We start from the raw sequence: 11,699 nt of genomic DNA on the forward strand, positions 1-11,699 counted from the left end.
GAACGAACCTGGCAGACCCCGTTACCAAAAGTCCAATTCCCAAAGTACGCAACCAGAGTTTGCACTACCTACATATTTTTCGTCACGTGTCGATTGTGAGCCTTCCAAGGTTGGCTTTAGTTGATTCTCAACCTTGGTACACAGCGAAGGTTTGACGTCCTTTCCGAATAGCATAATTCCTATAGCAAGCTGAAACATGATACGACGCAGTGATACACGAAATGTAGATGTGCCGTTGATCAAACCCTAGAAAGCATAGCAGATACCCCGAGGACAGGTTGAGGTGACCCACGAAAAGGTTTCTGTGTATGCTCACGGATAAATTAGCTCAACCGTTCGGGCGTCAATGTGCCAAGTAGCGAGTGTTTGAAGCTCCGTATCGCAGGTGCATGATCTTTGCCAAGCAATCTTGGAAGACTAGTACACGAGTAATGTTTCCAGATGCAGCCACTGAATGCCTCAAACGACCCCATCGTAAGCTAACGTCACCGGTTTCGAAGAGTCGCTCGTAGCCAAGTCAAGTCTAGATCTACGTAACCATCTGTCATGGTGAGAGGCGGAACCGCATGGGCGTGATGCGCAGCCGGTAATAGCTCAGACCCATGTTCCGAATACTCCTCGGAGCCATGCAGGTACGCGGCCACGAAGCGAGGCAAAGGTCGGAAAATTATACCGTGAACGAGGTTAAATAGCGAGGTTGCCCTCGACGGCCATAAGGAGCTCGGTAGAGGAACCTACGCCGAAGGAAAGCGCTGGATAAGCACGACATTTTTCCGCGATGCCGAGCTTTCTCCGATGCGGTAGACACTGCTCTGGCAGCTGGGATGGAGATGGAATGGGCTCGCGAATGGCTTGCCAGAGGGGTCAGAGTGGGTAGCGGTCAAGGTTTCATTGAGCGTCGACGACACCGGACGAGGTGCGTGTGGCTTTGGCTAGGCGCCCCACGTGCTTAGTGGGCGTGGGATATGTAGAGCAAAAAGGTTTTATACATGTTTAAGATTCTGGTACGCGGTGGGGCAGGGCCTGTGACGACGGTGACAATTTCAATCGTGTCGCACACGGGGTGGTTCCGTCGGCGAACCTTGTCAGTGCCCCTCCATTATCTCCCCGCGCGAGGGAGCTCTGGCCAGGTGGTGGCATGCAGCTATCCATGGTTAGCTTGGTTGCTTTTCAGGTGGCCGACGGGGTCTCTGCAGCGTGTTTCCATCTGGCTTGGCTGTGTGGATCTGTTTTGGGATTAAACTCGCGCTCTGCACATGGTTGAGCGAGTGAGTCGTAGCAAGTAGCAGACCCTGGATATCCGATAGTCGGTACCATAATAAATTGGCGCTGTATCCTACTTCTTCTGCGCCTTTCAGACCTCCCCCTCTCCTCCTCCCTCTCACTACCTCTACCCCCTCTCTTACCCCAATACACACAGCCGTCATCCAGCATGACGACGCTTGCAGTTGACCAGAACGCCTCGTCGGCCATTGACGAGAACGACTTCGACGAGGACCATGGCGAGCACCACCCCCACAGGAACTCGGTCCACCACAAGCTGCGTGCGAGCAGCTCCATCATGCAGCTGAAGAAGCTGCTGGGTACGTTGGCCGAGCACAATGGCTCACTCCTCGCTCTTCGGCGCTCTAACAGCTCTGCCAGTTGCCAACCGAGGAGAAATCCCCATCCGTATCTTCCGAACAGCGCACGAGCTGTCGCTGCACACCGTGGCCGTCTACAGCCATGAGGACCGCCTCAGCATGCACAGGCAAAAGGCCGACGAGGCGTACGAGATTGGCGCCCGCGGCCAGTACACGCCTGTCGGTGCTTACCTGGCGGGCGATGAGATCATTAAGATCGCGGTCGAGCACAACGTGAACATGATTCACCCGGGCTACGGCTTCTTATCGGAGAACGCAGAGTTCGCGCGCAACGTCGAGAAGGCTGGCCTCATTGTGAGTTTTACCGCTTTGTTTACGCTATGACGGAGCTGCGTGGAGGGGTCGCCGCTGCCTATCAGCCGCTGCTGAGCCTATCGCTCCCGCGCGAGATGAGGCATTGGCGGGGCCGATCACCAAGCAGCCCGGCGCCGATCACCGCAGCGCCCATGGCCTTTTTTTCCCACCCATGCAATATGCGACTCATGCTTACTTTTGCTTTTAGTTCGTGGGCCCCTCTCCCGACACCATCGACGCGCTCGGCGACAAGGTCTCGGCGCGAAAACTCGCCGTCAAGTGCAACGTCCCCGTTGTGCCAGGAACCCCGGGGCCCGTCGAGAAGTTTGAGGATGTCAAGGCCTTTACCGACGAGTATGGCTTTCCCATCATCATCAAGGCCGCTTTCGGCGGTGGTGGCCGTGGTATGCGTGTAGTACGCGAGCAAGAGACGCTCAAGGACTCGTTCGAGCGCGCCACTTCAGAGGCCAAGTCGGCCTTCGGTAACGGAACCGTCTTCGTCGAGCGCTTCCTCGACAAGCCCAAGCACATTGAAGTCCAGCTTCTCGGTGACAACCAGGGCAACGTCGTCCATCTCTACGAGCGTGACTGCAGTGTCCAGCGCCGTCACCAGAAGGTCGTTGAGATTGCTCCCGCCAAGGACCTTCCAGTTGAGACTCGTGATGCTATCCTTGCCGACGCTGTCAGGCTCGCTCAGAGCGTCAAGTACAGGAACGCCGGAACTGCCGAGTTCTTGGTTGACCAGCAAAACCGGTATGTTATATATCCCATCCCACCACACTCCACCACACCACCTCGTTCAAGAAGAAAATTGAACACCCTGGAGCCTACATCGACGTCAAGTCACCCACCTTACGAGGTTCCATCTTGATGTAGTCTCCAGGGTGTTCGGTTTTTTCCTAGATTAACGTGCTTCCACTACTACTCTTATGATGGATTTCGCTAATTCTCTACCTAGCTACTACTTTATAGAAGTATGAAAGCCTTACGAAGTATTCAAGAGAAGCATAGACTAACTCTGAGTCAGATCAACCCCCGTATCCAGGTCGAGCACACTATCACCGAGGAGGTCACCGGTATCGACATTGTTGCGGCACAAATTCAGATCGCAGCAGGCGCATCTCTTGAGCAGCTTGGCCTGACCCAAGACCACATCTCCACACGAGGCTTTGCCTTCCAATGCCGAATCACCACAGAAGACCCCGCTCAGAGCTTCGCGCCTGACACTGGAAAGATCGAGGTGTACCGCTCTGCCGGTGGTAACGGAGTCCGTCTCGACGGTGGTAACGGTTTCGCCGGAGCCATCATCACCCCTCACTACGACTCTATGTTGGTCAAGTGCTCTTGCCGCGGTTCCACATACGAGATCGTCCGCCGAAAGATGCTGCGTGCTCTAGTTGAGTTCCGTATCCGTGGCGTCAAGACCAACATTCCCTTCTTGATCAAGCTCCTCACACATCCCACCTTCGTCGACGGTCAATGCTGGACAACTTTCATCGACGACACTCCCGCTCTCTTCGACTTGATCGGCTCCCAGAACCGTGCCCAGAAGCTTCTCGCATATCTCGGTGATCTCGCTGTCAACGGCAGTCAGATCAAGGGCCAGATTGGTGAGCCCAAGTTCAAGGGCGTCATCCCCATCCCGGCCATCCATGACAACAACGGCAAGAAGGTTGACACCTCCGCGCCTTGCACCGAGGGATGGAGGAACGTCATTCTCAAGGACGGTCCCGAGGGATTCGCCAAGGCTGTTCGCGCCAACAAGGGTTGCTTGATCATGGACACCACATGGCGTGATGCCCACCAGTCGCTTCTCGCCACTCGTGTCCGAACTGTTGACTTGCTCAACATCGCCAAGGAGACCAGCCATGCCTTTTCCAACGCATGGGCTCTCGAGTGCTGGGGTGGCGCTACTTTCGATGTCGCCATGCGTTTCCTCTATGAAGATCCCTGGGAGCGTCTGAGGAAGATGCGCAAGCTCGTACCCAACATTCCATTCCAGATGCTCCTCCGCGGCGCGAACGGTGTTGCGTACTCTTCGTTGCCCGACAACGCCATCTTCCACTTCTGTGAGCAGGCCAAGAAGAACGGTGTCGATATCTTCCGTGTCTTTGATGCGCTGAACGACGTTGAGCAGCTTGAGGTTGGTGTCAAGGCGGTCCTCAAGGCTGGCGGTGTCGCTGAGGGTACCGTGTGCTACAGTGGTGACATGCTCAACCCCAAGAAGAAGTACAACCTGGAGTACTACTTGGATGTAGTCGACAAGATCGTCAAGATGGGAGCGCACATCCTCGGTATCAAAGACATGGCTGGTGTACTCAAGCCCCGTGCCGCCCGTCTCTTGATCGGTACCATTCGCGAGAAGTACCCCGATCTCCCTATCCACGTGCACACTCACGACTCTGCCGGAACTGGTGTTGCATCTATGGTTGCCTGCGCTGAGGCTGGCGCGGACGCTGTTGATGCCGCTATCGACAGTATGTCGGGTATGACTTCTCAGCCTAGCATGGGTGCCATCCTCTCATCTCTCGAGGGCACCGACTTCGACGCTGGTCTGGACGCACACATGATCCGTAACTTGGACGCATACTGGGCCCAGCTCCGTCTCCTCTACTCACCCTTCGAGGCCGGTCTTACCGGACCCGACCCCGAAGTCTACGAGCACGAGATTCCCGGAGGTCAGCTTACCAATTTGATCTTCCAGGCATCGCAGCAAGGTCTTGGTGAGCAATGGGCTCAGACCAAGAAGGCGTACGAGCAGGCCAACGACTTGCTCGGCGACATTGTCAAGGTCACTCCCACTTCCAAGGTTGTTGGTGACTTGGCTCAATTCATGGTCTCCAACAAGCTTTCCTACGACGACGTCCTAGCCAAGGCTGACCAACTCGACTTCCCATCCTCTGTCCTGGAGTTCTTCGAGGGACTCATGGGTCAGCCATACGGCGGTTTCCCCGAGCCCCTCCGCTCGCAAGCTCTCCGCGAGCGAAGGAAGATGGACAAGCGCCCTGGTCTCTACCTTGAGCCCGTTGATATCCCCAAGATCAAGGCTGACCTCAAGGCTAAGTGGGGTGACGCCACAGAGTGCGATGTTGCATCGTACATTATGTACCCCAAGGTCTTTGAGGACTACAAGAAGTGGACCACCAAGTACGGAGATCTCTCCGTTCTGCCTACTCGTTACTTCTTGTCGCGCCCAGAGATCGGCGAGGAGTTCCACGTCGAACTTGAGAAGGGTAAGGTTCTCATTCTCAAGCTCCTCGCCATCGGTCCCCTGTCCGAGCAGACCGGTCTGCGTGAAGTCTTCTACGAGATGAACGGTGAGACCCGTACCGTCACCGTGGAGGACCAACACGCGGCTATCGAGAACGTTTCGCGACCCAAGGCCGACCCCACAGACAGCAGCCAAGTCGGATCACCCATGTCCGGTGTCCTGGTCGAGGTCCGTGTCCACGATGGTAGCGAGGTCAAGAAGGGTGACCCAGTTGCTATTCTGAGCGCCATGAAGATGGAGATGGTCATCTCCGCACCACACTCTGGAAAGGTCAGTGGCCTGTCAGTACGTGAGGGTGACTCGGTCGACTCTGGCGACTTGGTCTGCAAGCTCGTCAAGTGAGCATATCGCTTGGATAGTTTGCTTTGTTTATGAGAGTTATGAAATCCAAGAATGGACATGATTAGATAGTAACGAATTACGGCGCTGGGATGCCATTTCAACTTCAAAAACGTCCATCTGTTCCTTCTGATCGTGCCTGTGAACATTGAACCACACAACTTCTGAAGCTTTGCGTCGCTTCCACATGAATAATGATCGTGCTATACAAAACGCAAAAGGATTCTCTTATCCTATGCACCCAGTTTTCAATCTGCCCAAAAGCATGCATCGCATTTCTACTTGATATATGTTCAGCAGATCATAGGCCTAGAAGGTATCCAGTAGGTTTTGTCCCGGTATATTTACAAGACATGCCATAGCACAGTGTCTACATCAGGTCATAACGCAGTAAAGAAAGGCTGCTTAACATCATGGTTATTACTACATTGCTGCAGGAGGAGGTCGAAAAATAAATATTTAGTCGCTTTAAAGTATACATGGGACGGACGTGTACAGTATCGCATGTATAATGAACTTCGGTAGTTGATACACCGAAACAAAGCTACCACCACCCAGCCCCAGACTCCAAGAAATGCAGCATAGCTAGCCTAGTCTAAACGGAAGGCCCTACCCGTATGCAGGTTCCCTTGAACCGAGCTCCAAACGCCCAAACGCCATGTCAGATCCAAGGGATCCACTCGATCGTACCACTTGATCGGGAGAAGCCGGAACGCAGCCACACCTCCTACAAGCTACAAGGAAGACACTGACCAGGCCTGTAGCCTACACTAGGACAAAAACAAGCAAACGAGAAGATCTAGCGTCAATGTAGGCTCCAGGGTGTTTAGGTTTTCCCCTTGGATAGAATGATCTACCCCATGGAGCCAAAGTCGAGCTTCCGAGCTACCTTGTCGGCGCGACCATTGGTAGGCATCTCTCCGCCTCTCCGCTTGAGATCCTCTCCCATGGCCTTTGCCCCACCGCCTTCTTTGGGCAAGTTTTCTTTCTTCGTGGGCCGGGGTGCGTTGGTCCACCACTTATCCTCTAGCGCTTTGCGAGCCGTGTACCTCTTTGCCGGATCCAGTGTCAATAAACCCTTGATAAAGTCGCAGCCGTCGTCTCCCAGGGCAGGAAACTGTTGTTTCCACCACACGCGAGGACGTGTCTGTCGGAAGGCTGTAGAACCCTGTGGGCCGGTTTGCTTCTCAGGCGCAACGTAGTATGGGAGGGAAGATACGCCGGGCCAGGTTTCCTCGGTCGGCGTTCCGAACTTCTCGCAGATGGTGGCGACTTGTTGGATGTCGGTGTCGGAGTAGAGAAACCAGTTGCGGATACAGAGTTCTGCCATTAGGACTCCGATACTCCACATGTCAGCTGTGCCGCCGTAGTGCGAGCAGCCGTACAGCAACTCCAACGGACGGTACATGCGTGTAATGACCATGGTAGTCATTTTCGTTCCTGGATCTGCGAAACTCCGCGCAAGACCGAAATCGGCAAGCTTGACTGTTCCGTCGGCGGCAATCAGGGCGTTACTACCCTTGATATCGCGATGCAGGACGAAGTTCTCGTGGCAGAACCAGATTCCCTGACACAGCATGTTCATCCATGACTTGATATCCGCCTTTGTGTATGTGATTTCCTTGTTCTTCCAGAGCGCCTCCAGGTCTCCCAGGGGCAGATGTTCGAGTACGAAGGACAGGTTTTGGTCCTTGCTGGAGAAGACGTCGTGTAGTTTGATTACGTTGGGATGGTCGATCTCGAAGAGGAATTGCATTTCGCGGAGGGCGTCTGGGGCGATTCCGTTGGGGTACTCGGCGTTGAGCTTGATCTTCTTGATGGCGACGAGCTTCTTGGGGTTGTTGACGTAGTGGGCTTGGAAGACTACCGCATAGGTACCTTCTCCTAGTTTCTGGCCCATGACGAACTGGCTGCGCACCCGGTCGTTCATCTGCTCGGCGAGATCCATGCCTCTGTCTTCTGCTGGGGCTGTGGACGGTACAGCTGGTGACTTCGTGGGCTTGGTCGTGTGACTTGGGAGCGCGAGGGTTCTAGTCTTGGCCCCATCTTGGAACGCTGCGCCGGGCGGGTTCGGCCGTGGGCTCAGAACAGCTGGTGATGCCATGGTGAAGTCGTGCGTGTAGCGGCGTGATTGGGGTGTTGCGACGAGGATGGATGATGGATGATGTAAGATGGCGATTGCTGGCGTTAGTGGATACTCCACAGCTCTCGTGAGGTAAGCGACCCAAAGTCCATACCGCAGTCCTCCTCTTTTAGACGGTGAAGGTGGTGGGCGCGTGGTTCGCGACTGCCGTTCGCGTTCCAGGGACCGCGGCGGCGACGATGCACGTCCCCGAACATTTTGGCTTGGCCGCGCTTTTCTGCGGGGAGCTTGCCCTCACCACCGACGCCCAGCAGCTGCATTCCACACATCATGGCTACTTCGGCGCGAGGACCGCCAGGCACTGTCGCCGTCTCCAAAGAGGGAATCCCGAATCGCACGTGAGTCGACCTACATCCCAGTGCACGGCGTATATGCTGACATCAAGCAGATTATACGTGCGCAACCTTCCCGACAAGCTACAAAAAGAAGACCTTAAGCGGAACTTGTACATGCTGTTCGCGACATATGGCGTCATACTCGATGTTGTCGCGCTCAAGACCATGAAGATGCGAGGCCAGGCGCACGTTGTCTTCCGCGACGTCGATTCCTCAACACAGGCTATGCGCGCTCTACAGGGCTTCACTTTCTTTGGCAAGGACATGGTGCGTCTTCTCTCGATCCCACGAACCACGGAACTATGCTGACACTAGTCAGCAAATCGCATACGCAAAGACCAAGTCCGACACAGTAGCCAAGCTAGACGGCACCTACAAGATGCCCGAGCCGGAGCGCGAAGACGAGCCCGAACAAGCGTCTGCACAGCCCGCAGGCTTCGGTACCGCACCCGAGAAAGCAGTTCCGGTCAATGCACAAGACGCCGCCAAGGGTCAGAAGAGGGGGCGTGACGAAGAAGAGGAGGATGAGAACTCGGACGCGGAGATGGAGATGGATGTCAGCGACGACTCGGACTAGACGGTTAAGACTGTGTATGGAAGGATATGATACCCACGAGCAATGAACAGAATCAAAAGGGCACTTTAGAAGACGCGTCTATGTGTGTTATTGGAAAACGTGTATGGGGAGACACCATGACTGTTCTCGGAGTGGTGCTGACTTGATACAGACCCGATCTCAGCTTCTCTCCAACGATCGACTAGTGTACGCCACTATCGTCGTACGCTCAAGTACATCGCTATATTTATGGTATAGCTAGGTGACCTTCGCAGAATTCTTGAGTAACTAGAGTTAAATGATAGGGCACCTAGGACCTCTTCGCTGAAGGTCTTACCACGCATCGAAAGACTATAGAAGAGCTAGACGGTGTTCAATAACCGATCACCTAGCATACTGGCCTCTGAAGTCCCACTGACAACCTCCTCGCCCCCTTCGTGCCTCAACTCTTGTACGAATACACTTAAGCATGTTTGCTCATGCAAGCCTCGAGCAGACCCAGCAGCTCAGACTTCCGCTTTCCCCCTATCCAGCTGCCGTGGATAGAATTACTAACGATTGTTCTCCATTCCTCCATACTCAAGTTGAAAGCCTCTTGCACCGCGCAATAGTTGTTCAGAATGTATCCACCAAAGTACGCTGGGTCGTCACTGTTGATACTGAATTTGACCCCTGCCTCGAGGAACGTCCTGATGGGTACTTGGCCAACGCTTTCCACAGCTTGAAGACAGACATTGCTCAGCGGACAAACCGTCAGGAGTATCTCCTCTTTCACTACCCGACCAAGTAGTTCAGCATCTTCGGTAAGACGGATACCGTGATCGATGCGCTCAGCGTGTAGTGCGTCGAGTGCACCGCTGATGTACGTCGGATCCCCCTCTTCACCCGCGTGAGCTGTTCTTCTCAACCCCCTCTTCTCACCCTCAAGATACATATCCACAAAGAGCTCCGGACGGAACCCAACCTCTGACGAGTCCAGCCCAAGACCAGTAATAGCGCGCTCCTGGCCGTCTCCACCCTGAAGATCAAAGTGCCCACTCTTGACAGCGGCTGCCATAGTCTCCGCAGCTGAACTAACAGGCATGTGCCTCAGGAAACACATGATCAGACAACTCGTTATCCCCAGCTCTTTCTCCGCTCGTTTCCTTGCAGCATTGAAACCACGTACCACGACATCAAAGTCGATGCCTCGCTCCGTGTGACTTTGTGGATCGAAGAAAACTTCTGCATGGCAGACGCCGTCTCGAGCTGCTGTTGTGAAGTATTCCCAAGCTAGCATCTCAAAGTCCTCTTCATGCACTACGACTGCGATGCCGCGGTAGTAGTACGCCAGGAAATCGTCTAGGTTCGTGAAATGCGAATACCGTTCTGTGAGTGTCGCGGGCGAAGTGTAAGCGACATCTTCAGATGGTGATGGCAGAGTGATGTTGTTCTTAGAGGCCAGAGTGAAGAGAAGGCTTGGGCTGAGGCAGCCTTCGAGATGGAGGTGGTGTTCGCATTTTGGGAGGTCCGCGAGGAAGTCGTGGGTGGCTGATTTGCACATTGTGGTTTCTTTGAGTAGGGGACTTTGCAAACTGGGGGGTTTGAATAAAAAGGTTCTCGTAAATCAGATTTCGGTCTTCTGTAAAGATTTTGATTGTAAGACTAGTTTTCGTCGGAGGCTGACGGGGATTATCGGTGTTCGCCGCTTTCTGCTGGGATGATGGAGAACCTCTAGCTAGAGGGTGGATCCTAGATTGAACTTGCAAGGCAGATGCGCTCCATGCGAACACGTTTTACTGGCGCATGAAAATCGTGCCTGAAATGTTCATGCCGCATGGGTATATTGTCCGTCGTTTCTACATGCTAGTCTAGGTGGAAATATCTCATCGAAGCTCGCGTTTTTGCCCAGTTGCTCGCGGCTCGTACATGGTCTCCACGAACTCTTCCAGCAGACCCTCACTCTCCGCATCTTGTCGAGTGGAAGAAATCCTCCTACTTCTAGTATCGCTTACTGGCAATGTAGAGTCGCCTATCGTCCTTTCTCCATCACCGAAAGTTTTCTTGAAAACGCTATCATAGCTAACCCACATGCCCGCAAAGATCATGGCACTGAGTTTAGCTAGCCACCAAGGCGACCTTCCCTTTTTATCCTGCAGCTTCCTTCCCATCGCAAAGATGAACATGACGAAGGGCATCCAAATGCCCAGGAAGATAGCCTTTCCCATTTCTTGCTTCTTGGTCGTGATGGTATATGTGCGTATATTGTGTAGGTATTCCTGATACTCGTTTGGAAGATTACATTCCGCGGCGCCGTCGGTTATGAGCTTGAGGTATCGTGCCGAAGGCTGCGCATAGCCTGGGTCGGGGCGCTTTACGCGGTCGGTGGTTCGGACTCTGTTCTCGCTGTCGACAATGGGGGCGAAGAGCGTGTGCGCTTTGAAGGGCTTCGAATCGGGCGCGGTGGGGACTGTGTCGGAGGGCGGTAGCGCGTAGCAGTCAACCAAGATATCGTCGTAGGCGCTGCCTCCACCTTCCGTCGCAATGATGTGCGCATAGTCGGACAGCGTCACCTCGTATACAACGCCCACCAGGCCCTTGTGCCATCGATCTTTGTGGTAGTCTTGCGCGTCCGGCACCCGCAGTGCTGTGTTGGCGAAGCAGGGCTCTTTGTAGGGGATGCCAGGGAGATCGAAGGTCAATCTCAGCGAGGGAACAAGTACGTTGACCTGTGAAAGTGGACGGATACCGCGCACGCCTCGGAAGGTCTCATTGCACAGGTTCGAGCCATAGGCCAGGTACAGCACCGTTTTGGCCTTCTCTTGGGGTGTTGCAGACTGTTGCGACACGAGCTTCTCCGTGTCCAGCGGCGCGTCGGTGAGCGAGGCGTCTAGACGCGCCTGGGATGGTTGCGGTATGGCTTCAAAGACGGTCATGATGGGATTTGCTGTGTGGATGATCCATAGGTAACGGCCGTATCCGTGTCCTCATATACTGCGCGTAGTCTCGGGCACGGCGATTTCGCTGGACGTTTCGTCCGGACCCTGTCTACATCATCGATACTTGGATTTCTCATCTAACGCCGAGGGCCCGAGCACGACCCGGGAGCCTACAGTAAGCTCCCAGCCTCACACCGCAC

At 54.4% G+C, this 11,699-nt stretch overlaps 5 protein-coding genes across 5 annotated transcripts; 2 read left to right on the forward strand and 3 right to left on the reverse strand.

The window, feature by feature from the left end:
* Nucleotides 1-1,432: 1,432 nt before the first annotated feature.
* J4E86_010370 (uncharacterized protein) lies at nucleotides 1,433-5,550 on the forward strand (the record flags this gene model as incomplete). Its single annotated transcript, XM_051450869.1, has 5 exons — nucleotides 1,433-1,583; nucleotides 1,645-1,937; nucleotides 2,146-2,690; nucleotides 2,896-2,911; nucleotides 2,965-5,550. 5 exons carry the CDS (start codon nucleotides 1,433-1,435, stop codon nucleotides 5,548-5,550), a joined length of 3,591 nt encoding a protein of 1,196 aa, XP_051298062.1.
* Nucleotides 5,551-6,400: 850 nt separating this feature from the next.
* On the reverse strand, nucleotides 6,401-7,651 carry J4E86_010371 (uncharacterized protein; the record flags this gene model as incomplete). The annotated part of the gene is made up of 1 exon (XM_051450870.1): nucleotides 6,401-7,651. The coding sequence occupies one exon, from the start codon at nucleotides 7,649-7,651 to the stop codon at nucleotides 6,401-6,403; it is 1,251 nt and encodes a 416-aa protein (XP_051298063.1).
* Nucleotides 7,652-7,960: 309 nt separating this feature from the next.
* J4E86_010372 (uncharacterized protein) lies at nucleotides 7,961-8,602 on the forward strand (the record flags this gene model as incomplete). Its single annotated transcript, XM_051450871.1, has 3 exons — nucleotides 7,961-8,028; nucleotides 8,079-8,292; nucleotides 8,345-8,602. 3 exons carry the CDS (start codon nucleotides 7,961-7,963, stop codon nucleotides 8,600-8,602), a joined length of 540 nt encoding a protein of 179 aa, XP_051298064.1.
* A 442-nt stretch (nucleotides 8,603-9,044) lies between these two features.
* On the reverse strand, nucleotides 9,045-10,124 carry J4E86_010373 (uncharacterized protein; the record flags this gene model as incomplete). Its single annotated transcript, XM_051450872.1, has 1 exon — nucleotides 9,045-10,124. One exon carries the CDS (start codon nucleotides 10,122-10,124, stop codon nucleotides 9,045-9,047), a length of 1,080 nt encoding a protein of 359 aa, XP_051298065.1.
* A 322-nt stretch (nucleotides 10,125-10,446) lies between these two features.
* J4E86_010374 (uncharacterized protein) lies at nucleotides 10,447-11,496 on the reverse strand (the record flags this gene model as incomplete). The annotated part of the gene is made up of 1 exon (XM_051450873.1): nucleotides 10,447-11,496. One exon carries the CDS (start codon nucleotides 11,494-11,496, stop codon nucleotides 10,447-10,449), a length of 1,050 nt encoding a protein of 349 aa, XP_051298066.1.
* Nucleotides 11,497-11,699: the final 203 nt, after the last annotated feature.

This window comes from Alternaria arbusti (assembly GCF_024043155.1).
Source record: "Alternaria arbusti strain BMP 1465 chromosome Unknown scaffold_21, whole genome shotgun sequence".
NCBI lineage: Eukaryota > Fungi > Ascomycota > Dothideomycetes > Pleosporales > Pleosporaceae > Alternaria > Alternaria arbusti.